Source organism: Egretta garzetta, unplaced genomic scaffold, assembly GCF_000687185.1.
Source record: "Egretta garzetta isolate BGI_Z169 unplaced genomic scaffold, ASM68718v1 scaffold10, whole genome shotgun sequence".
Classification (NCBI taxonomy): domain Eukaryota; kingdom Metazoa; phylum Chordata; class Aves; order Pelecaniformes; family Ardeidae; genus Egretta; species Egretta garzetta.
The window spans coordinates 500019-524063 of record NW_009258268.1 but is presented as its reverse complement, the minus strand read 5'-3'; the positions used below and the strand labels follow the sequence as shown (position 1 = coordinate 524063).

The 24045-nt window shown below is 39.8% G+C and overlaps 1 protein-coding gene across 1 annotated transcript; it reads right to left on the bottom strand.

The window, feature by feature from the left end:
* Window positions 1-7135: 7135 nt before the first annotated feature.
* Window positions 7136-21941, bottom strand: BEND3 (BEN domain containing 3). The gene is made up of 5 exons (XM_009649285.2): window positions 21862-21941; window positions 18734-18843; window positions 15254-15298; window positions 14561-14784; window positions 7136-9388 (listed from the first exon to the last, which is right to left on the bottom strand). The coding sequence occupies exons 3-5, from the start codon at window positions 15285-15287 to the stop codon at window positions 7136-7138; spliced, it is 2511 nt and encodes an 836-aa protein (XP_009647580.1). The 5' UTR covers window positions 15288-15298; window positions 18734-18843; window positions 21862-21941.
* Between the last annotated feature and the right edge of the window lie 2104 nt (window positions 21942-24045).

The following is a 24045-nucleotide window of genomic DNA, read 5'->3' as shown; positions in this document are numbered from 1 at the left end:
CGGCAAAGTAGTAAGAAGTGGTCAAAGAAAAGTTTTGATGATCTTCCCAAAACCGCGACTCTGCCACTAGTCAACTACCGGATCTCCAGTGCCCCTGAGTACTGAGTGGTGGGAGACACGCAAATGCTTTTCCTCCCGCTCAGAGTTCAGGGTATGGTGAATTGGGTAAGCAGCTGCCGCTTCTGCCCTTCTGTCACTGCCATCATGAATTTCCTGCTCCGGGACACGGGCACCTGCCATCCTTAGTCTGCATGGTGGAGGAGCTATATGAAAGGGCTTCCTCGGGGAGATGCTGCTGAGAGCTCATTAAGGTTTGGATGGCCTGAGAAGTGATGGACACAGGAGGCTGCCCAGGACTATGCTGTCCGAGCCACCTCTCCATTAGCCACAGATTAATCCAACCTGACGCTGGTTGTCGGGCACGGAGCCCAGAATGGCCAGCGTGCCTGCCCTCGCACAGGGGGCTGACCTGATCCCAAAGCCTTTGCCTGGTCCTGTAAGAGGCAGGCGCCGTCAGGCTGCGGGTACCGGACCCAGCTGTCACTGGCACAGCAGGCAGCACCACCGGACAGCTCTGCCCGTTTCACCCGCTGCGGGGGCAATGTTACCCACCCGCTGCGGCATCTGCTGCAGGTGGGGCAGCCTGCGTCACGGAGCAGGACGCGGGAGCAGCCCGGGAAGGAATAGCGGGGAATTGCTCACACGGGAGTTGGACTCGGGTCTGGCAGAAGTCAGCCTGGTCAACTAAAGCAGGCACGTACCGACACCCCTGAATAGGTTCCACATTCTGCTGCCTACAGATCAACACAGAGAGAAGGGGGTTATACTCTGACCCCTCTGTGCGCCCCCAAAATAATAGGCAATTCTTTTTTCCATAGTACGGAAAACCGTCAAAGTGTTTCTGGGTTTCATTTTGTTGTTGTTTCTTGGGGTTGTCTTTTTTTTCTGTAACAGCATGTCGGAACAGGACAGTCTGCCTTCAGCACCTACCAAATTACAGTGCCCAACAGCCTGTGCAGGCCGGTGGTGGTGGTCATTCTACGATGGCATGCACGGGGAAAGGAAGGCAAAAGGAGGGGGGCGTGGGAGCCACGCAAATCTGAGTACTGCTGAAGCTAAAAAATTCTTCAGTTCCCAGCACTTAAGTATTCAAGCCACATAGAGACAAGCACTTCAAGGAGACTCTGGGGTTTTGTAGTTCTTGGAACAAGGAGAGCTAGAGAGCAAGAGAGAAGAGGGACAGCGTTACATGACATAAAACCAAACTCCTAGGTTTTATACGGGGGATCAAATCTCAAACGTAGGATGTGATCCTTGTGACTTGTTCCTCCTGCTGACAGGTACCTCGGGATTTTCTTTTCACGGGAAACATTTGTAGACCTTGCTAACACACTACCTTATGAGCCAACTCAAGTGGTAAATTCCTGGAAGTGTAACGGTTAAAGGAATATTTTGTCTCCCAGAGAAGTGAGCGCTAACACACAACACAACAAAATGCCTCTGGAAACAATATGACAGTTGTTTTGCCATAATGAAATTTGTGAAGGAAATTGGGAATGATTACTTGACACTTCAGATATTAATTAGCTGATCTTCCTTCAGTCTTCAGCAATCACAATTTGTTTCCATCTATTAACACAAATTTTAGTATGACTGGATACATGGTGATTTTGCCCATTCTTTTGACTGGGAAGTCATGTTGAATTTTTAAATTTAAATTTAAATTTAAATTTTTAAAAAGAAAATAAGAAAAACCTAGTAAAAAAAATTATCAGCTTTGTTATATTCATGTGTGCCTTTGGTGGGAGGGAGAAAGGGGAGAAGTGGGAAAAGAACATGTCATATTCTCCAGAACAGCTTTATTTCCCTTCTATAACAGCTCTTCCCTTTCTGTGAGAGTCGAAGTTCTTCTTTCCAAATTGTTAATGGAAGAAAAACGCTCAGCAGGGACCACAGCCCCATCGTGGAACAGATCAGGAAATGGAGTAAGCAGGTGGTCTGCCCACGTCACAAGCTTTTACGGCCACTAACGAGAAAAGATGTGTGCTGGTTTCAGCTGGGATAGGGTTAATTTTCTTCACAGTAGCTGGTATGGGGCTATGGTTTGGATTTGTGCTGAAAGCAGTGCTGATAACACAGGGATGTTTTAGTTATTGCTGAGCAGGGCTTACAGAGAGTCAAGGTCTTTTCTGCTTCTCACCCCACCCCACAAGCGAGGAGGCTGGGGGCGCACAAGAAGCTGGGAGGGAGCACAGCCAGGACAGCTGACCCCGACTGCCCAAAGGGGTATCCCACACCGTATGACGTCATGCTCAGCGTATAAAGCTGGGGGAAGAAGAAGGAAGGGGGGGACATTCGGAGCGATGACATTTGTCTTCCCAAGTCACCATTAGGCGTGACGGAGCCCTGCTTGCCTGGAGATGGCTGAGCACCTGCCTGCCCATGGGAAGCAGGGAATGAATTCCTTGCTTTGCTTTGCTTTTGTGTGAGCAGCTTTTGCTTTCCCTATTAACCTGTCTTTATCTCAACCCACGACTTTTCTGACTTGTACTCTTCCGCTTCTCTCCCCCATCCCACTGGGGGAAGTGAGCGAGCGGCTGCGTGGGGCTGAGTTGCCGTCTGGGGTTAAACCACAACGAGATGGCATCTAGAAAATTACCAAAATTAAAAGACACTGGATAAAAATAACACAGCACAGGGGCTAATCTCCAGCCAATCAGATGAGGTATAAGGAAAATGTTGTGAATACGATCAAGTTTTGATTTTGTTAAGAGCCATCTGTTTCCAGCAGTGGGACTGGCCAAGGCAGGGCAGCTCCTTCAGCCAGCGCCAGGCTGCAGGAGAGGTGACCTCTCAAAGCAGGGTTTATATGAGCCGTGTCAGAGACCATGATGAGGATTATGTATTCTGTAAGAAGTGTCTGTAAGAAATTAAAACTACCGCTACCAGTGAGAAGTTTAGATGAACTACTTTTATAATAGAGGGGGTAAAACGAGGATTTTGAAAGCGCTGTTACTATTAGGACTTTTACCTATCATCTTAGTATTTACTAGGACAAAAAAGTAGGTAGGAAAGAATAGAGACAAACAAACGGGGACTTCTTTCTTTTTCTGTCTTTCTTAGCAAAGACCACTGTAAGAGAGAATTAAGAGAGGGAACTAATCCATCACGTCAGCTATTCTTTTTAAACAACTTCAAGCACATGTAAAAATATTTTTTCAGCGTGTTCCTGAGAACAAACCCGTAACCATGCTGGTGCCAACTGAGTTGCGGTAACAACAGAAAAAAATCAGAAAGTTCCAACCAAGGAAGTGAAGAGATTTTGGCAATGACAGTGACGGCGTTTGTTTGATTTACTCAGGAAAATCATAGGCATGAACCTACCACACTTGTTCTCCCACAGATTTTAAGTGCAATCAACGAAAATGTGCATTGTAAGTAAGAACACTTGTCAGTTTGTGCCCCATCTTCAGGCAAGCTTAAGACATTGAATTTTCCAGCTGTTTCACATTCCTTTAATCAGTGAAACAAAAACTGAATACAAATAAATTATGAATAAAACCTGCATATAATTTTCTGTGTTTCTTGGGGCTGTAGAATTCATATTAGCCCCTTCCAGCATGAAACTAGACCTGGTGTGCCTTTGCAGAGTGTTGAGCACACAATGCTCTGTCTCTCACTGCTATAACATAAGTATCAAACAATAATTGAAAAGAGACAAATGACTGGTTTTTTAAAATGTACCTAGAAATAAATTATATGCATTTTGAAGATAAGAAAACCCAGTCACAAACATTTCCTAGAACATGAAACACTTTGGTGGCTGGAATGCATTAGCCTAACAAGGCAGTTGACTTCAAGTAAAGATTTTTCTCATTTGCAAACTTGTTACCAATTCTGTCAGCTGAATACAGTTAATGGGCAATAAACTGATGCATACTTGATCTCCCTTTTGACGTGCTGTTTTCCATCTCTTACAGAGCTTCTAAGTAAGTTTTTAATTTGCAGAAAATGGGTAAGACACAAAACCATAGAGCCACGATCTATTACACTGTCTCTTTTAGAAAGTTGTTAGAAGTGGGCTATTCAGTGCTTCTCCAAAGCTGAGGTATTTGAACTGGAAGAAGGAGATGGAGACACTTGACTTTCACCTTAACAGGGCTGACTGACCCGGCAGACAGACAGGAATGTTCATCTGTTGGAAGACAGCGTGTGCATGGCTATGTATGTTCCAAGTACTTCGATACCTAGCAATCTTCCTATCACAGCTGCACTTGCAAAACTACAAGTTTATTCTTTTAAACAAAAAAAAAAAAGTCTGAAAGACAGAAAGATCTTTTTAAACGGCTGCAGCAAACCAGGGTATTTTCTTTTATGTATTGCCTGACTGGCTAAGGTTATCTCAGATCTTAGTAACAGACTTTATAGCAAAAAAATTCCTGCTCGTACTCAAGCAATCACCAGACAACATTCCTCTTGTATGAAAATAATATACCTTTAATTTATTTACAAGACTGACCAACTGGATGAAGTGGCTGTACTTCAGGTGCACTGCAAGAGCTTTCGTTAGTGAACTATGTCACTATTCATATGTCTGTATTTTCTTGATAGCAGTTGTAAAACATACAATCAAACGAATCGTGAAAGGGTTGTGAAGAATGAGATAAAAGGAATGTACACAGCAATTAGACAGAAGTTAAGAGAAAAAACACAATGAAAATCTTTCTATCCACTTTAAAAAATGTAATTTTAAAAGGTGAAAATTGCTTTTTCACTACTTAGTAAATGATATGAATGGACTGATTTTGTGACTTAATGTCAACATCTACAGTAAAAGCCAGTATGTCTCAAATTTGCATGCTAGCTAGTAACATCTGTCAATTGTAGAAAAGTTTAATATATACTGATTTCTTCTGGGAGCTTTGACATGACTAAGTGGTGAAACGAGTATGACATTAAGATAAGAAAATACAATTATATTTCTTACCTTCTGGCCAGCCATTTGCAACAACAAATTAAGCAGCTGTTAATAATCTCTGTCACTTTATATCTCCCATAAAAGTGCATGTAAAAAATTTCACAGAGGTGCTAGGTAGCATACAATTACAAGAGAAAATCTTGGTTTCTGATACATTCAATTGGCTAAATTTATGACTAAAATGAAGATAAGATGCAGACATTGTGGTATCAGTTCTTTATCTTTGGTAAAATGTTTTCATTTTATTATAGCCGTATTTGCTCTGATAGCCATTTTGTGCATGGTCTGCTATTATTTAAACCAACAGGAAACATTTAAATGGATATAAACAGTATCAGTGTATTATTTAGTACATTCATTACTTTCTTCATACATTCTTTGAGAATGCTGCTAGCATATGGGGAAAATGAGCAAATGCTACGATCTATTATGATTTACTCCCATTTAACATAATACTTTAACTAGTTCTTGCCATTAGGAAAAACCATTTTGTTTTGCTTTTAAAAGAAAGGGACCAATATGACTCTAAGAACAATAAATTCTAAAAATCTGAAGTAAAAATATCAAGTATCTTGTACTTTCTTACAAATGCTAAAATAGAAAGTTACACTGGAAGTGACTTAAAATTTGATACTATGACCCATTTAAGTAAACAACAAAAAAGGACCACAGAGCACATCAACAATTGCTCCAAGGTGTTCCAGCGATGGTCAGTAAGTGATCACTGTCTTTACTGTCTTAAAAATCCACATCTGACTCACTCTCACCATTTCTATCGGTATTAAAAGAAAGAAAGAAAGAAAGAAAAAAAAAAAAAGAGGAAAGCTAGTTTTAAAGCAGCACTCTCCAGTGACAAGTCATACAGCAAATTCACATTGGGTTCTGGGTGGTCTTTGTTAGACTTGAACATATTAATGATGCCCACTTGACCATATGAACCTAAGTTATACATACACAGTTATGCCTCCAAATAGCTACTAATTACACTAAATCAATTTGGCAAAATGAGAGGATTCAATATCCCTACGCCCGAAATATCCAGATGGTGCTGCATTCACGCAAAGAATAAGTTACATTACCACAGCTCACACGTGGGGACCCTGAAACACTGAATTCCATCACAAAACCAATCTTTGCACATACTTTTTATATCTGCAATTCAATATGAATACGGAAACCTTTGGAATCATGATTTTGATTGAGAGTAAGGTCTAAAATTCTTTTAAGTACTTGTTTGGGGTCTTTTTTTTGTTGCTGTTGTCTTTGTTATTTTACAAATAGAGTGGCAAGCAGGCGATGGCAAGACGTTCCACGGGTATAGGCTTGGGTCTGTTCTGCTGGCTTTATTCAGACGAGCCATCCTTAGTCAGACCAGCAGTGACACTGGACAAAACAAAAAAACAACTCACAGGGGCAGGATCAAGCTTGTGGTGTCAATATAAAAAACAAAACAAAACAAAACATTCACATTGTGTCTATGCTCACATCTCAATTCTTCAACAGTTAATTCTTGGTTTTAGAAATAAAACCTGGGTAACAGTCAAAAATGCAAACGACACCATTCTGACCCATTCTTTGACACAGTATTATTATTTTCAGTATCTCAGTATCATCAAGAACAAAACACATGTGGAGCTGCAATTACTGTAGAAGCAAAGTCTAATATTCCAATGATTTCCAATGAACATGGCACTTTCAAATTTAAATTAAGTTGAAATTTCAAACTCCGAATTAACTAACAAGACTGTTTACAAGGGTATAATGAAAAACTGCCCCTGAAGAGCACAATGATTTAAAAAAAAAAAAGAATTCCTTGTTATTAGAAAGAGATAAAAAAGGAAGATGCAGAAATGGGGAGTGGAATAATACAGTTTCAATACATGTATTTGCACCAGTGAAAATCATGCTCTTAGCGAGTCACTGATAGCTCTGTCACCGATGACTGATGGTCTTTACCCATGTACAAATGTAGTAAGCCACTTCCCACTGCTGCGGTGCCCACATGGATGCAACACACACATTAAAACGCAACAACCTTAGTGCCTGACTGTCCTGGATGCTGAGCACCCTCAGCTCCCGACAGGCCCCTCAGTCTAAACCAAAGCACAATCCTGACAATAATTTAGTGGTCAAAGTCTTAGGAATTTAAAGAGCCTGTCATTTTTTTGCTTTCTTTGCTTTTTTCAGTATATCACACTTTTTTCTGTTAGGACGCCGGCATCTTTCATCAATGCTCGGTATACATTCATAATGCCATACTTCTTCCATTTTCTCCACAGGGTAAACTGCCTCCACGTAATGACGGATCAGTCTCAGTCTGATAGGATCGAGCTGTTTTTTGTTACAAGCACCTGAATGGTTGTATTGCAGTCTGAGATTCTCCGGAGTAAAGAGTTCGGGAAAGAGGCTTACGAGAAGCCTGGCAGCAAAGTTGCCGACCGACAGGCTCTGCTGCACTATCTCTCTTACCTCCTTATCAGACAGCAAATACAGAGAAGGCACAGGGAAGTCTGGATTAGGAACAACGAGTTCATCGAGTGGTATCTTGCAAAAATCCTTGCTGCTTCTTTCCGGTGGCAGCGGTGGCCCTTCAAATTCTTCTCGAAACCTCTCGGGGTTTATTGCATAGCTGAGAAATTCCCTCCTGTCGGGCCCCGGCACGTGGATTTTCCGTTGCTGTTGGTACGTGCGCCTTTGCTCCGTGTCTCTTCGTCGACACCTCTCGTCAAGCTTCCCAACGAACTCCAACGTCCACACTCTGTCATTCTTTGCTCTGGGGTACAGTATCTGCACATAATGTCGAATTAATTTAATTCTAGTGGGGTCAAGCTGTTTCTTGCCTAAAGATCCGCTACAGTTGTATTGCTTCCGTAAGTTTTCATGAGTAAACAATTCAGGAAATAAGAGAACAAGCAATCGAGAGGCGAAGTTGCCTATGGAAAGACTGCTTTCATATATGCTTTTAATCTGTTCTTTGTTCAACAGGTAATCTGGGACAGGGACATCGAAATCGGGAGGGGGAAAGTCAAGTTTGTCAAAGTCTATGGGTACAAGCCAAATTTTTTTTGAGCGTCTGCCAGGTTTTTCATATTCAAAACTGTCTTCCACTTTTATGATCGATACATCATCTGGTAAACCAGAAGAATCGTAACAGTCATCTCTCATCTGATCACATTCACTTCCATCCATATATGTATTTTCAAGCTCATCATTTAATCGCTGAACACATTGCTGCAACCAGGCTTCTTCTTCTTGCACATCTGGAAAGTAAATTTCAGTGTACCTACGGATTATTTGAAGCCGATGAGGATCCAGCAGTTGTTTTCCAGAGTCTCCAAAGCAACTGTACCTTTCAGCTAATTTTCTGTGATCGAAGAGTTCTGGAAACAATCTGTGTAACAAAAAAACAGAAAATTCCCCTGGAGAAGAAGCTTCGTCTAAAAATTCATTGAGATCCTGAGCATCCAGCATGTAATCCGAGGCAATGGCATTACCCCTGTCCAAGGACAAAGCTTCCTCCTGCTCTTTGTCCTCCATAAAATGAGAGGATTCGACCTGCTCAGTCTCATAAAAACTGGACGATTGACCATTCTGCTGACTGTTTTCCATTTCCCTTTGAGCCCAGAATCTATTGAAAAAATCATTGACTTGAGGCAAACACTCCACCTGCCACACAGCTGTATTCTTCACAGAAGGATAACAGACTTCCACATAGTTCCGGATAAGCTGCAGATGAAGAGATTCAAGTTTTCTTTTGTTGAGAAAGCCGCATGCACTGCAGCTTCTGCTGAACTCATCGTCGCTGAAGAGCTCTGGGAAGAGCTGCACTAGCAACCGGCAAGCCAGGTCTCCGCCTGACGTGCTTTGATCCATGATTTGTTTGAGCTCCGCAGAAGTCAGCTGGTACTCTGGGGGAGGCTTGAAGTCTGCAACGGATTCTGCTGGACTGACTTGCTTTTTAATTCTGCTAACCTCCAAAGACAACAGGTCAACTTTACTGTGAAGCTGAGTCATATTGGTATTGAGGGTGTTAAGCGTGTAAAACATTTTTTGTATCAAAGAATATATGTTTGGGTCAGAATCCGCAGTGGCCGCTGTTACGGCAATGGCTGCAGCCGAGTCCCTTTTGCGTTGGTCGTTCAAAGTCCGAAGATGCGAAGGACTGCTGGGGTTAATTTTTTCAAACAACTCATAAGAAGCAAACTGCTCTGCTCCTGGTGGGTTCTTCTTCTCCGTGATTTTGTGTGAGATGCCATAGAGAGGTTTTTTATAAGATGGAGTGGTTATGTCACTGAAGGAATCTTCTTCACAGAGCCACGTTACGTTGGGATTCTTGTTCTTGTTTGGCTGCTCTGCATTTACCTGAGTGGGTGAGCCAGTATCTCTGTTCTTCATGTTTGAAAGGGGGCCCTTTGAATGAATAAATACTGTATTAGTAAGACTGCCTTAAAAATATTAGCTATAAATATGTGCTCCTTAAGCAGGCATTGTTACATAAATATGCAAAGTCTATTTTCTCCAGAGGACTTAGTTGTGTTAAATACATCAAAATTAATAAATTCACTAGGAAAAATAAAAATACAGTGAAGTATTATTTAGGGTTTTGGTGCGTTTTTTTGTTTTGGCTTATGGCTTTCTCCATGGAATAGAAATGCAATAATAATCCTTAGTACTCTCTACCCACAGAGCTCTAAATACTCTCCCAAATTAAGTATCATTATGCTTCACCTTGCATATGAGGATCTTGGGCTGTAGAGAATTTGGGTGGCAACAAGTCAGCAACAGAGCCAAGAATAGAATCGAGATTTTCTGACTCCTAGTCCTGTGACCTTGCCACTGCCTCCAACAACCGCATTTAACGTTCCAGCAGTCTCTTTAGGTTAGCTTTTGAAAATACCACAAAGGCTATAAGATACTAAAATTATGCTTATTCTCTTCTTTCTGATGTGAAAGGTTTATATAGGTTTTTTTAATCTGTATAATGGTGTATAACTCCTAAACAAGTTCTAAGAATGACTGTAATTTTTAAAAAGTATTCTATTTAAATAACAAAGACTTAAAAACAAAGTGAAAAGTACCTTGGTATTGTCTTTTTTAAAAGAGAAGCCTAAGATTTCTTTATTTCTGAAAGACAGGGCAGTTTAGACTCATGGGTTTCTAATTTTCTAAATTATTTATATAAAAAACAGTAATGAGCTCTGAAGGAATGAATGCTTTCAATAATTTCAACTCTTCCTCATTGCTTGAAATTGGAAGCAAGTGTTTTCATCAACTCACAGCAAATATGCAGGGCTTGGGTGGGTTGGAGTTTTTTTGCAAACACATGGATATTGCAAATAATTCTTAGGAAGTTAAGTAGATACAACAGAATCAAAATCCAACATACAGAATTCAAACATGAGAAAACACTCACAGATTTTAGAGGAGACTGTACTGAAACATTTTGCTTGGCTTGTTCCACAGAACATTAATTAGATTAAAAACACAGAATTTGCACTCAGTTATTAGAACAAATGGAACACAGACTTGAGGTCTGAGCTGAGAGCCACAAGCAATTTGAAATTCTAGTGAAGACCTCACTATGTCCTACAGTGAGGAACTTGAATTAAGGTTCCTTTCTGAAAAAACAGAACTGTAACACTCATTAAATTAATCTGGTCCCTATGTGTACTCACACTTGGCATCTGCTTACTGCAGTGACAAATTGAATCTAATTACTTTTTAATTTCTAACGCAATGTATACTCAAAAGAGGCTCAGAAAGAACAAGCTGGTTTCCACTCCAAGTTTAGAAACCAGCAGACTCAATTAAATTGAAGTTGTGTTTCCAAGTTCTGCTCTCATTCACATCATACAAGCCTACGTATGAAACCTTGTGTTTTCATATCCAAAGATGTGTGGATGGACAGATGATAAAACGAAAGCATAACGCAAAGGCAATATATTACACAGTGTGAAGAATCCCTAGCCGTGGTGGTGCCCAGGACACCTGACTTCCAGGTCCCATTTAGAAGACTGTTCCTCCAGTCCCACTCATATTAAAGCTCATTTGCTACGAGGTCAGCGAGGAACGAGTCCTGGAGCACCAGCAGCTATTAAAGGGTGACTTTTACCCCAGGAAGTGGTATGATATACCCTAACTAAGTTAGCTCTTCATGACTTGTAAAACACCAGAACACAGTAGACTGAACTGTGAGCAGACCAGGATCCACATTGCTCCTACCTCACTGCAGGCTCCTATGCTGGGACTGAAGTCATCACACCCTACCTATACTCGTCAGCGGAGAAACAGAGGTCTTTCCGGATGGTAATAGAGCCCTCCCAAATAGATAGCACCTGAAAGCAGGTCATTAAAATCTCCCCAGATGATAAAACGTAGTTCTGCTCCCCAGTCAGACTCCCAGACTGAATTACAAATTTCTTTTACCATTTTAGGTCAAAAGAACAAAAGAAAACTGCAATTCTGGAGAATATATTTCTTACACACAGAGTGAGACCTGCTACCTAAGTAGCTAGCTCTTCTGTTAACAATCCTGTTTACAGACAATATTCTGAATATTCCCTTCACATACAGATTATGATTCATTTGATTCCTTCTCTACTAAATAGCGTGCCACAGGCCACCAGCTGTCTGCCACTTCTCATCAGAACTCCTGTTGTACCTTTTCCCTAATTAATTATATAATAAAACTGGGAAATACGGGGGTAACTCCTATTAATGCACACCTCACCCACAGAGCCAAGGCAAAGCAATATTAGAGTGTGTATTACACAGCACAAATTCATTGTCTTAAGGATCTTATTGTGCTTTGACAGTGAAAGTTTGCATTCTCAGTTTTGGATGCGGTGCTCTGGAGGAGGAGAAGCGTTCACCCCAAGAACTACAGCAGATGCCTGCTGCGATGGCAGCAGAACTTCTGCCCTTTCACTAAGGCAGCTCACAGGGTTTGGATCTGGTTGCAGGATGGATTTGGTTATCTGCGTTTCAGACACACACGGTCAGTGTTCGACTAACAGATGACAACACGTTTGGGCCTATGTTTAAGGATTTTCTATTTCAGAAGCATTCTTGTTTTCTTTCCTTTTGCTTTTAATTATCTTGTCTTTATGCAGTTTCCATCTGGGAAGAGCACTATCCACAACATAAACACATGGCTTTTTGTAACTTCTGCAATTGAACTAGTATTTAATATTTTTTAATTAGTTTTCTGTAACACTTGATCTTTAAACATCAATGAATTTCAGATACTACTACACCCATTTAAGATCATCAGTTTTAATGTACCATCAAAAAATAAGCAGAGGTATTGTTCTATGAGACTATTCTATGTACATGTTCTATATCCTATGTTCAATGTACATAAGATAGTACTGCTTTTTATACTATGTTTGCACAGCAAGTTTTTGTATTATATACCTTCTTTGAACATTTGCAAAATGCAGTATTTTGGTAAACATCAACCAATGTAAGTAATTGTGAAATAGTCTCTCACATTAGCTCTCAGAGTCCTAAGCCAAGTTTTAAAAGTTGTTTAGTTATTGCTCTGTTCAGTGCTAAAGTCCAGCTAATTTATGACCTTTATTATGCTTAATAAATATCTGTAAGAATACAGAGCATAATGTTCTAGCATACGAGTAACAAAGAAGAAATATATGAGCAAGAAACATATAAAAAGATTCCATCCCACACATGAGAGCTTGGAAATGCCTTGCACATAAGTTTTTTTAAACTTACAATCTTCTACACTTTTTTAAAAGAAAATAAGGGAAATTAATTTCTGGTTATGAAGTGACAATCAGAATTAAAAAAAAGCAAAATGTCTTTTGATAGAAAGTCATTTAGTAATAAAATCATCAGCCCAACAGTACAATTATAAAAATGTATATATGTATAAAATATACATATATGTATATGTACATATGTATAAAATATATATATGCTTATATCATACATAGATGCCTATGTGATCTGTAGTAAAGATATACTACAAGCACAACATTCTCAAAAATAATTAATATTTTGTCCTCTGTTTAAACAGAAATAGTTAATGAAATCATCAATTAAACCAAAATATTGGTACTAGAAAAATAATTAACTTTAAAAGTGTTGTTAGGATTGAGGACAGTTTTTGGTTGGTTATTTAGCTAAACATGCTGATTCACTGGGGTCAGTCATGAATGAATTTTCATCATTGTTACAGGGTCTCTTTCTGATATTATAAGTCCAAAGTTGTAATTAATTTCAAATTAAATTAAAAAATTTATTAAAAGCAAACAGTAAAATCCAAAGCAAGCACAGTTCAGAGACCATTATGAAGGTCTTTTAAGAATCTGAATCTAAGTAAAACAATTGCAAAAAGAAAAAGAGAAAGGAAAAGAAACCATGTAGTGAGATCAAAACCTACCTACCACAGGCATTCAGGAAAAAAAACAGCCCTGAGAAGTCAGAGAGATGACAGTCAAGAAAAAGAAATATGAAGAGCTATGGCTAGAAAGGAGAAATGAAACGCACAAATACAACACGGAATAACTGGCTAGGTAGCAGAACAGCAGAAAAGGATATGTGCATTAGAGTAGGTCATAAACTAAATATAACCCAGGGCCTGAAGTTATTCAAAAGAGGATGAATTTGAATCTAGGTTATTTTAATGAAGTGCTGAGTGTGAAAAACAAGAGGCCATTATACTGCTCTATAGGGTGTTAGAAGAGATGTGACTATCCAGCACTGGACACCACCCTTCTACCCTTTCAAGAATCTCAAAGAGAACAACAAAAGTATAAGGTGACTCCTGAAGAAGAGCTGAAAAAACAGAATTTTAGTCTTGGAAAGGAAGGGCTGAGGGTGGACAATATCACACCAATTTTCCCATGTGCAGAAGACTTTTCTAAGCACGGATGATCAGTGCTCTCCCTACTGAAAAGAACAAGGACAAAAAGAAACTTGCTCAATTTCAGCAAAGTTTAATGAAAATCTCCAATTGCTGGAGAGGTGAATCATTAAAACAGGATAATGGAAGAGACTGGGCATCTCCTTCACCAGCTGGACAAACATCTGGATTGTCACAAGTGTGACGCTGCACCATAAGTTGTAACACATTCTGCTCTTGATATGCTGAAGCCTTCTGCATCCCTGCATTTTTATCTTTCAAATAATACACAAATTTATACTTGTCTCACTGACATTGAAATCTGTATCACAGAAGGAAGAATTACAGTCCTGATTCTACCACTGAGAATCCAGCTGAAGGACTGTGTGACACTAGAGGGACTGTAATCAGAGTCATGCTCAGTTAATCCAAATCACTACCTGCTCCTACGTTCTCTGCCAAACAACAAAAATATACTTCACATAAATTAATTAACCTGTAATTCTATTTAATAGATATGATTGCTCCCACATGATTTAAAGAAATACCCAGACAAGTAATGTGTGCAAACTGGGCTAAGATTTCCCATATTTGCCTCAAATTTGTTACTAATGCAAATCTAGTTAAATGACTTGCATTTTGCTTATAGCAGCAACGAATTTAGCTTACGAAATACAAACATACAAAAATCACACGGTCATGTATAGAGAAGTCACCTCTTGTGTAAGGCGTCTTTTCTTCACACTGGCTAAGACATCTTGCTGGCTCCCTGAACCATCACAACCAAGTGAGGTCTGTTTCCGTTTGTTGGAATCCTGTAGGCAAGTAACTGCGCCATCCAGTGAGTGTTTCTCAGCAGATCTGGATGTTACTGAGCAGTCTAGAGCTTCAGCTTCGTCTTCTGTTTCTACTTTCACAACATTTTTTTTAGGAATTTTTACTGGAAAAAGAGAAGGTTTAGAAAGATAAAGCACTCTCTCCAGAAAACCATGACACCCTTAGTGTAATCTTCAGTGATTTGTTTCTTGTTATGAAAATGTGTTTTGAAGAACATCATTATTTTTCGTGACTTGTACGATACGTGTATGCTGAAGCCACCCCAAAGTTAAGTGTTTATTTTGCTAGGAACCATTCAGTCATCCAGTAAATGACAGTTTCTTACCCAAAGAAGAGTCTAAAGTATAAACAAATATAAAGTTACAGTAGGAAGATTTTTTTTTGAGGGGGAGGAAGGATGTAGAGCAGAAAATATAATGAGTAACAAAGATAATGGTGTAATTTAGAAAGCTTTTTAAAAAACATTAATGTAATTTGTCTTGATCCAAGTGCATTCTTTATCAGGTGACAAAGGCTTTAATTCTGCAAGTATTTTTGCCTGATCATAAATTACACAAAGTATAATATTTTACCTTCATCATCATCAGTGATTTCAGCTGAATTCATCTTCTATCTCACTAAAGAACAAAACAAAAATACAAAAATAAATATCAGCATCTTCTGGAAACAGGAAATATCTACATCTGTTTTTATAATTACTTTTCATCTAGAGCCATTGGGCATTAACAGCCCACAGATAATGTCCAGTCTGCCCATTTGTAGTAACTATCTATTTCCAGTAAATTTCATAGCCATCTATAGACCTGTCAACATGCAAACTGTACTGCAGAAAACATAGGACAGCTAGGAAAGTATTTAAAATGATATGTCTTTTTCTGATATGGAGAAAAGTAAAAGTCATTTTAACCTTCTCTATAAAGTATCTTGGCAGTATACAAATGGAAGTTAACTGTATTAAATTCTCCATCCTGTACCAACTCACTGCTTCTTATTACAGTCAAATGTTTTCATATTGTCATTGTGGCTGACCCAAAGTCATCACAGAAGGAAAACTCATCATAAACTGTAATATACATGCTAGAGTAAGTTTTAATTTAAAAATATTTGGTCTTTTGATATGGATTACATCAATTCAAGCAGAGCAATCTTCAGACCTACAGTAACTCCTTTTTTTTCTGTCAGCCTCTAAATAATGTAAGGATGTTTTTTGTAAAGAAAAACAAATATAGGTATTATTGTAGCATGATTTTAGCATTACTTCTCACATGAAAGACTCAGCTGTATTTCTGTTTCCTTGAAAACTTATTTTGCAAGTTACCTGGGGGTAAACTTCAATCTGTGGACACGTTCCTAAAAGATATTCTAAATCTTTTGGAGATCTACAAAGCAAACAACCTAATCAGATCTCACAGACCATTACAGGGCAGACAGCTGCAAACTGACACTGTCAACTGGTAAGGCGGTGACTGGTAAACTGTCACACGCTGCTCATGTTCATCTACCCACAGCATTATGTTTACTTGGCCCCAGAATATTACTACTTTGCATTTTCCACAGTTACAGTCTTCTTTCAAATAGTTTCCTTTCAACTGTTCCTGCCTATCCTTTAGCCAAGGTCTGAAACTGAGACAAGCTTCTCTCTGGCTGGAGCAAGTGAATAAAACCAGTCAATCAGAAGTGTATGTACAGCCCAGGAGTGGGAATTATAAGGAAATGTGAAAGAGAGATGGGGACAGAAAGAGACAGAGAATCTGTTTTGGAGGGGAAAAAATTCTTCTGAGAGAATACAAGCAAACTGGAAGGAGAAGATAAATGAGGATCTGAATAGCCACTCTTCCAAACTGGAAAAAAGTGAAAACTAAAGCAAAGCGCATACCCTAGTTAACAGTTAACTTTCTAAAGTAGGCAGTATCAGGAAAACCAAAGCTACCCCAAACTCAGGTCAAACATGAGGTCAAAACATTGTTTCACAAATTTGAAACAAAGCGTTATTACTTGAGTTTTTCTTAATTTGAAACTGCCAGAATACAACTAAAACCAAATAGTCAAAACCAGCATCGGAACCAATGAGACCTAGAAAGACTGGGTTTCATATTTGAACTCTCCAGTGCCAAACAAAACATGGGCTCCAACCTTTTCCTTTTTGGGAGCCCTAATAACATCTCTCTCCTTATCTGTTTTTCTGTCTTGTCAGATTTGTAAGAATTTAGGTATTATGAGAAAATGAAGTACATACAACAGCTTCTGTCAAGAGACAGTATTCAACTGCCCCTCTGATTTCCTGCCTCACAGTCCCACCTGCTCCCTTGGTCAAGCATGGATGCCCACCTTAACCTTCAGTGAGCTCTTCCAGCTTAATAAACTGACAGAAAACAATTCACTTCTTTCTTTGCTGGGTTACTTCTCTTCTAATTCAGAGAGGGAAAGGGTAAGGCAAGTAATCAGGCCCAGCTCAGGAGTATGCACGAGGTTTGGGACGGAAAGGAAGAATTAAAATCTCTCTCACGCCAGCAAGCCACTGGGTTGGTTCCACCATTTCATTAAACTTCACTTATCATCTATTTATACCACTACCTTGCTTCAAATTTGGGTACCAATGGACTCGCAAGTGAGTAGTGAGTGGACAAAGAGATATCAACAGAGCAATTGTATCATCACTTCCATAGGAAATTAGGGCCTATGGGAAGGGGGAAAGCCCATGCGCATGTGTGAGGATGTCCGTGCATACTTATCTATGTAAGGTTAAGAATAATTTTGTTGATTGTTTAAGTCCACTAAAGATAAAGCATTTCAGATTCTTTAAAATGCTGTTTGCAGTGAATCAGTACTTATGAATAATAACTACTGCCTCTGAAGAAGAGGCAGCAGTGTCAAAACCTGTTTTGAAGTAGCGTTCTGGCCCAGATTGTGAGAATAAACAAAGCTGGACTAAAAAAGACCTAAAAGAACTTGGGACAAAATAGGGCAAAAAGCAATCGAGTAAGAAATCCACCCAGTAAAGCAAACACTTGACAGTTGTTCCTTGACATGTTGAGTATATGAACATTTCATTCTTACCTTGTATGCCTTTTTTCAAAACAGAAGATAAATATATTTATCATCCTTAGCCTAATACTGACTCAATGCTATCTACAGGACAGCAGTTAGCTGGTTCTAGGAAGGAGCGAACACCCTGTGCTGAAGCTGGGAGCCTGGGTCTGCAGCCGTGACCGGCAAGGCAACCAGCCTTGGCAGCTTTATCTTGCTGGGATGCAGATGGATGCTGCAGAACACCGTATTTTCTGGTGAAAAGAGGATCTGGAAGGAGGATTCCAAAACAGTAGCTATGTCAACAGCCAGATCTTGATCCTAATGAAGCTGATGGGAGCGGTAGCCTAAGCACCCATATGTCTGCATTGTAGCTGAAACTTCTTGGACTGACCAAAAAAATAACGCTTTACAAAATACAAACACAAACCCTAAATTTCAAGTTTTAGGAGTTTGCTTATAAGTACTATAATTTTTGAACCAAGTTATTTTAGAAGCATTTTCTCTGGGTTCTTTGGTTTCTATCTTGTGTATAAAAGTTAAATTCCAACGAATGTGAGAACAGTTCAGAAACGCCTAACAAACTAGGCCTAAAATAGGTAAATGAACACATTGTTTCTTTATGCTTATGCTAAACCTTGGGTAAAACTCAGAATGAATAACTCTTATAATCCTGATTATGGATCCTCTGAACACTAAAAATGAAACAAATAGCTAGCACTCTCACTTTTTCTTCAAAAGAGACTCCGCGTTTGATTAACAGTCATTAGCTAGTACAGTCATTAGCTAAACTTATCTAATGTAGGATAAACAGTAAGATGTGTAGCACTTGGACAAATTCAAAATCAAAGAAGAAGAGGTAAACGGACCCCACCCACACAACACAAACAATAAATGATTAGATTTTACTGCCTGCATTTCATCTACTGAGAACAGTCTTCTTGAAAAGAGTATGTAATTCATAACTTCTATGGAATCAATGTCTCAAAAATAAATACCTTGTTGACGTATCAGCATGTACTCACCTTCCCATCTAAACTGCCTTGATAGCTACTAGTGCTGGTACTGTACCGATACCTGTGCTGAGCCGGTGCTAGGTGTCACGCAACGGAGCCTGTGCGATGCCAGCGCTCACCTGGGAAGACAGAAACATTCCTTTGGGCTCAGCCCTCCAGACTCACCCACACATCCTGACACTTTTGAAACAGTTAAAAAAGACGAACCCAAAAGGACGGTTTTCTTAAGGTGACTAAAGCTTTGTTCTTCTAAGAGAAGTGAATAGGAATACCTAGATTTGCAATCACGTAAACGAGGATACTATTCTTTTTAAACTAATGTACAATGAGCCTATTTGCAGAGAACTGATGTGATATACAGCATTTTCAAGTTAAGCTACTTCTAATAAACTGAATATGCATACCGCCTAACCCTAGACACCAATCTAAGTGTGTTTGATTTGTGGTCTTGTGATTTGCAGCAAGATCCAGAAACCCCACTCAGCTACCAGCTAAACTTGTAGGTGGTTACAGATTCTAGATACCAAGTTTCTTGGTGATCATGCACATAAAGCCTTGTGAGCCCTGCTGGGACTGCTGCACTAGGAACTCCTCTGCATCTGGCCCACTGGCCAAGATTCAGCAGCCACTTTCAGAACACAGTACTTTGGGACTCTCATAGAGGACAGTCATAAATAAGCATAGGGTATTTCACTTACCAATGGTACAATGCTTAAAGAGGTATTTGGGAGCCAGAAAACCTGTTTTTCTTCCTTTTTTTTACTTTTCTGCTCTTGATTTTAGAGCAGAGACAAGAATTCAGGTCCCCAAATCCTAGAAGAGTGATCTGATCTCCAGGTTATGGCACCCTGGAGGACAAATGGGAAGAAGAGCAGTGGGCCAGAGCACGAGGGGGCAGGGAAAGAAGGGGGTGTCCCAGCACACCTTGGCTGTTGCTATCAGCCGAATACCCTTCCAACAGACCCCACTCTCCCTTCTTTTCATCAGATTAGATGAGAGGAATGAGACAGCCCCATGAAGGGACTTAACACTCCTTACTTCCATCGGTATCACTCAGACATATGCTTCTATTCAAAAGACTTACCAGGTTATGACCCTTATTTCTATCGTTGTACCATTTTGGTAACAACATTCAACATCAAAATGGTATTACCCGTGGCTAACAGGGAAGCTCAATGCATAGTGCAACAGCGAGTTCCAAAGCATGGAAGACTATCTTAAAAACGAGGTTTTGGAATGTTTCTCTGCATTTAGTGCTAACTACCACCCTGATGCTGCTTTTGCAAGTAGAACAAAAAACGTGAACCATTTATCAAAAACGTGCCTACCTGAAATACATAACGAAGCCTTAAGGATTTAAAGCACTTTGGAACAAAGTATTTTATGAGTGAGGGGAGCAAATTGCAAATCATACTCGAAACATATTTCAGCTTCATACCATCTAGTATAATGCATAATGCTACTTGAAAGTAGCCTAAAAGTGTACCTAGTTACTGATATATAAAACAGAATTGAATCATAAGCCTAAGTTAAAACATCCCATGATGTGCATTCTCCTCCTCCTGTTTACCACCTGACAATTACTCATGTGTTAGCCTTGGAGGACGCTTTCCCCACCTGTATTATGATTGTGACCCTTGTAAAAGCACAATGCAAAGAGAAAAGATCTTGCTGATAATGTAAGATGGAGGCAGTTCCCTGCCTTTGCAATCATTCTTAAAGAAAGCCTGATCAATCGCTTTCAAGTTCTTACTTAAAAAAACAAAGTCCACCACAAAAAAATACTGTTGTTCTGCTGTTCACACCTAAGAAAATAACTCTTTAATCTTCAAACTCGCATATCTAATGTAGTAAATTCTAATAACTGAAAAAAAATTAGTGTGAAAACCATGTAGAAAAGTATAAAAGTGCACACATGTATGGAAAGCAATTCTGATTTCATAACACTTGTTAATTATAACTACAAATGTAAATGAATCATTATCTTAACTAATATCCTCTAATATAATACAAATGCCTGTTACCAGTTTTACAGAAGTCTGCTACTTGTAACTTAAATGCTTGCTTAACACTGTACTGTTCAGTTCGTTAACATCCAGTAAATGTGTAGATGCTGCTTCTTGAATGCACACCATCCCACTAAATGTTTTAGCATCTCCATGTAGGTTGGAAGGAATGCCTCTAATTCTTCATTATTGATTGTAAGAATGTTGTTAAAATATATGGGTTTAGACATTGTGTACTACAAGATGTTTATTCCTTTGAAAGCCTCATGGTGGTACATTGCTTCATACATAAAACTCAGAGGCTTCAATGGAAAGTATTCTACTTGACTGTCCTTTGCTTCTGAAGAGGTGAATTGTTCTTTACATTTTGGTCAAAAGCTAAGATACGCATGTTTGCCAGTAACATTAAACACGTGTTTAATAGCATACATGGAATAAGCTGCTCAATTTCCTTGCTTTCAGCATGCAGTGAAGGATACAACACTCCTCTGAAAGCACGGGTAACCTGGGAAAGTTAAATAAACGATGGGAATACCAAAAAAGCTGACAGAATTCTAAGGAGGTAATATTGGCTAAATTCTACAAGATCTGTACATTGAACTGCTGTTTCACAGCCAAAAGTAGCACCTCCTCTTATACATGCCTTCCTGTGACGGGACTTTATCACAGAACAGCAATGGTATTCTGCTACATAATCAGAGCACGGTTTACCCAGAGCCAACCAAGACTACTGTATATATATTCATCCTCAGCGAGGGACAATGATTAACCAATCTAGTAGTCAGACACTCACTGGACAGTCAAGTGTCTGAGGTCCTGCTCCCTGTCTCTGGGTATCTGCCTGCATTTCAGGGTGAAACACACCCTGGATACAACACAGAACGCGACCGATGCTTCCCAAGGGAAGCCCACAGTCTTGAAAGCTGGTGTGGGCAGGTGGAAGTCGTCCTGTCCCACCCAGCAGGGGAGTGGAGGGCTGCTCTCAGCACCTGGTGACAGCACGCAATACTGTCCCTCGTGACGTTTTAGATGAACGATTCCCGCATAACACTTTGAAATAAGGAGAGCAAACGCCCATCCTCAACATGCAGCCCTGCAGTCCCAAGAGGAGCCAGGACCGAAGGCACGCACCTCTGCTCAGGCTGCCCAGAAGCTGCCTCCTGCTCAGGGCACGTGTTGCTCTCCGGGCTGTCTCTTGGAAAGCTCTCCTGCTGGGCTGTAGAAGCAAACCTAGAGAACTGTGAGTTCTGGGTTCTGCTCTGGGAGCCAAGTTAATCTGCATCTTTTACTTCCTAGCTGTAGCACTGGGTTCAATAATTTCAATACTGCAATTATCCCCGGGGTACATTTGATTCCTCCGATCTGTAAAAAACAACGCAACTCCAATTCAACTGAATTGCACACAAACACCAATCCAAAATTGAGCCAGATTTCTTAGAGGCAACGTTTGCCTTCTGTTCAGTTCCATGGGCCAGTGATTTAAGTATCACAGAATTTTGACATGGCCTTCTCAGAAAACCCAAACAACGCAATTTTTTTTCCCTGGACTTTTTTGTGGTTTCATTAATATGTTTATTTTCTATTTAAGTATCCTTCTATTGCTGAAAACTTCATCACCGCACTCATCAGTATGACGTTCAGAATAAGCAAGTAACTGAAAGGGTCACTGTCAATACGCTGCCTGAAATAACATTACTTACTAATTCTACAAATTACGCCTGAAACTATTGTAACAGACAGAAATTGGGGAGGGACAGGGGGAGAATCTGTATTGTTTGATGTGTACACCTGACTGTACTTTGTATACATTTAGTCAGGGTTCCTTATAACTCGTGACTTTTCTGAGCAAAAATTTTGAAAAGGGAAGTTACTTGAAAAGGTGGCAGGTTGAAGAAGTCTGATACCTGAAAGCACCTTAATTAAAAAAAGAAGATAATTGATTTCAAATTGCCTACCCACCTTAAAGAAACTGTGAAATAAGAATGTTGCCTCAGTTAACTGAGCAATGAGCAAAATGCAAGTAGACAATATCAAGAATACTAGAAGCAGACGCTTTCTATTCTATCAATTTTGAGATAGTAGGGTGCTGCTAGTGACCTGAGCGCAGACGTGTCGAGTAAAATTTATTCTTGATATCCAGTACTGACACTGGAAATATTAAATACCTTAGAAAACAGTATTTCAACATTACAATCATGTTCTGACTATAAATACGTGTATAACAAGTTCTAAAACCATAAAAAAAATGTTTTTTAAAGAGCCAGCAGCTGTTGTTGGAAGCACTACCCTTACGGACAATAAAATCCCTATACTTAACATAGTTGGAAAACCTCCTCTGCTGCCCTGCGGAGGAGGACAGGAAGCCTCAAGTCCCCACTGAAGGCTGCCTGCAACAAGGGCATTCTGCCAACAGGGCTTACAGGGCATGTTCTCAATTTGGGTCTTTTTTTATTTCATTTTAGTTACATCTGCAGATGCAGTTTAAATTTTAAAAAAAAAAAAAAATCACTCTTCTCAATTTTCCCACAAGTTGCCTAAAGCTGAAGTTTTCTCAACCTGTCCCCTGTACTTTATCAAACACTAATTTAACCTTGCACTGGTCAGCAAAATGCTAACTTTGTTTATTCCCAGCATTAATGCATAAATTTGGCTTTGCTTCAGTTAGGTGTCTTAGAATCATAGAATCCTCTAGGCTGGAAAAGACCTTTAAGATCTTCCCCTGGTCTATCACAAACCTTTTGTTTTCCTCGGTGCTTCATTCTCTCTCCCCTCATCCTTTGCGCTTTTTTCTTTTAAAGCGCTGTTCCATCTGAACTTCGGACAGACAATTTAAAACCTCCTCCAAACTGCGACCAACTCTCCCTTTATTTTTATCCACTGGACTTAGCTAAGCTATGAAAATACTTAGCAAAGATAAAAAGTGTGGTTGGTCCAATGCTGAGTTTGATTTAGCAGGAGAGAAAAGGAAAATGTATCAACATACACTGGCAACTATTGGCTTTATTAGACGCGCAATCATTCACGTAAACTCTTGAAGGCTAGGTATCAGCCAGAAGCAGGGAAAAGGTTTTGCTTTCCCCGTTTAAATGTCTCTGCCGGGCAGACGCCGTTTTTTATAGGTGGCAGCAACAAACTCTACCCGCACTTCAATCCAAAAAGCTCTGGGACTGCGTCAACGCTATGTGGAAGCCGTCACATGGCTGCTGGCCTGCCGCCGGCTCGCATTCTGCTGGTTCAAGAGTTTGCTCCCTTCTATTTACAAAGGGCTGTGTGGCCACACCACAGGGGAAAGTAGGGTAGAGGCGGCGGGCGGCT

Bases quoted from the DNA above. Each gene is read 5' to 3' on its own strand.
- BEND3 (XM_009649285.2), bottom strand. From the start codon at position 15,287: ATGAATTCAGCTGAAATCACTGATGATGATGAAG. The intron at 14,785-15,253 runs GTAAAATATTAT...CTCTTTTTCCAG, and splicing joins AATCACTGATGATGATGAAG to TAAAAATTCCTAAAAAAAAT. The intron at 9,389-14,560 runs GTGACTTCTCTA...ATTCATTCAAAG, and splicing joins AAAGACGCCTTACACAAGAG to GGCCCCCTTTCAAACATGAA.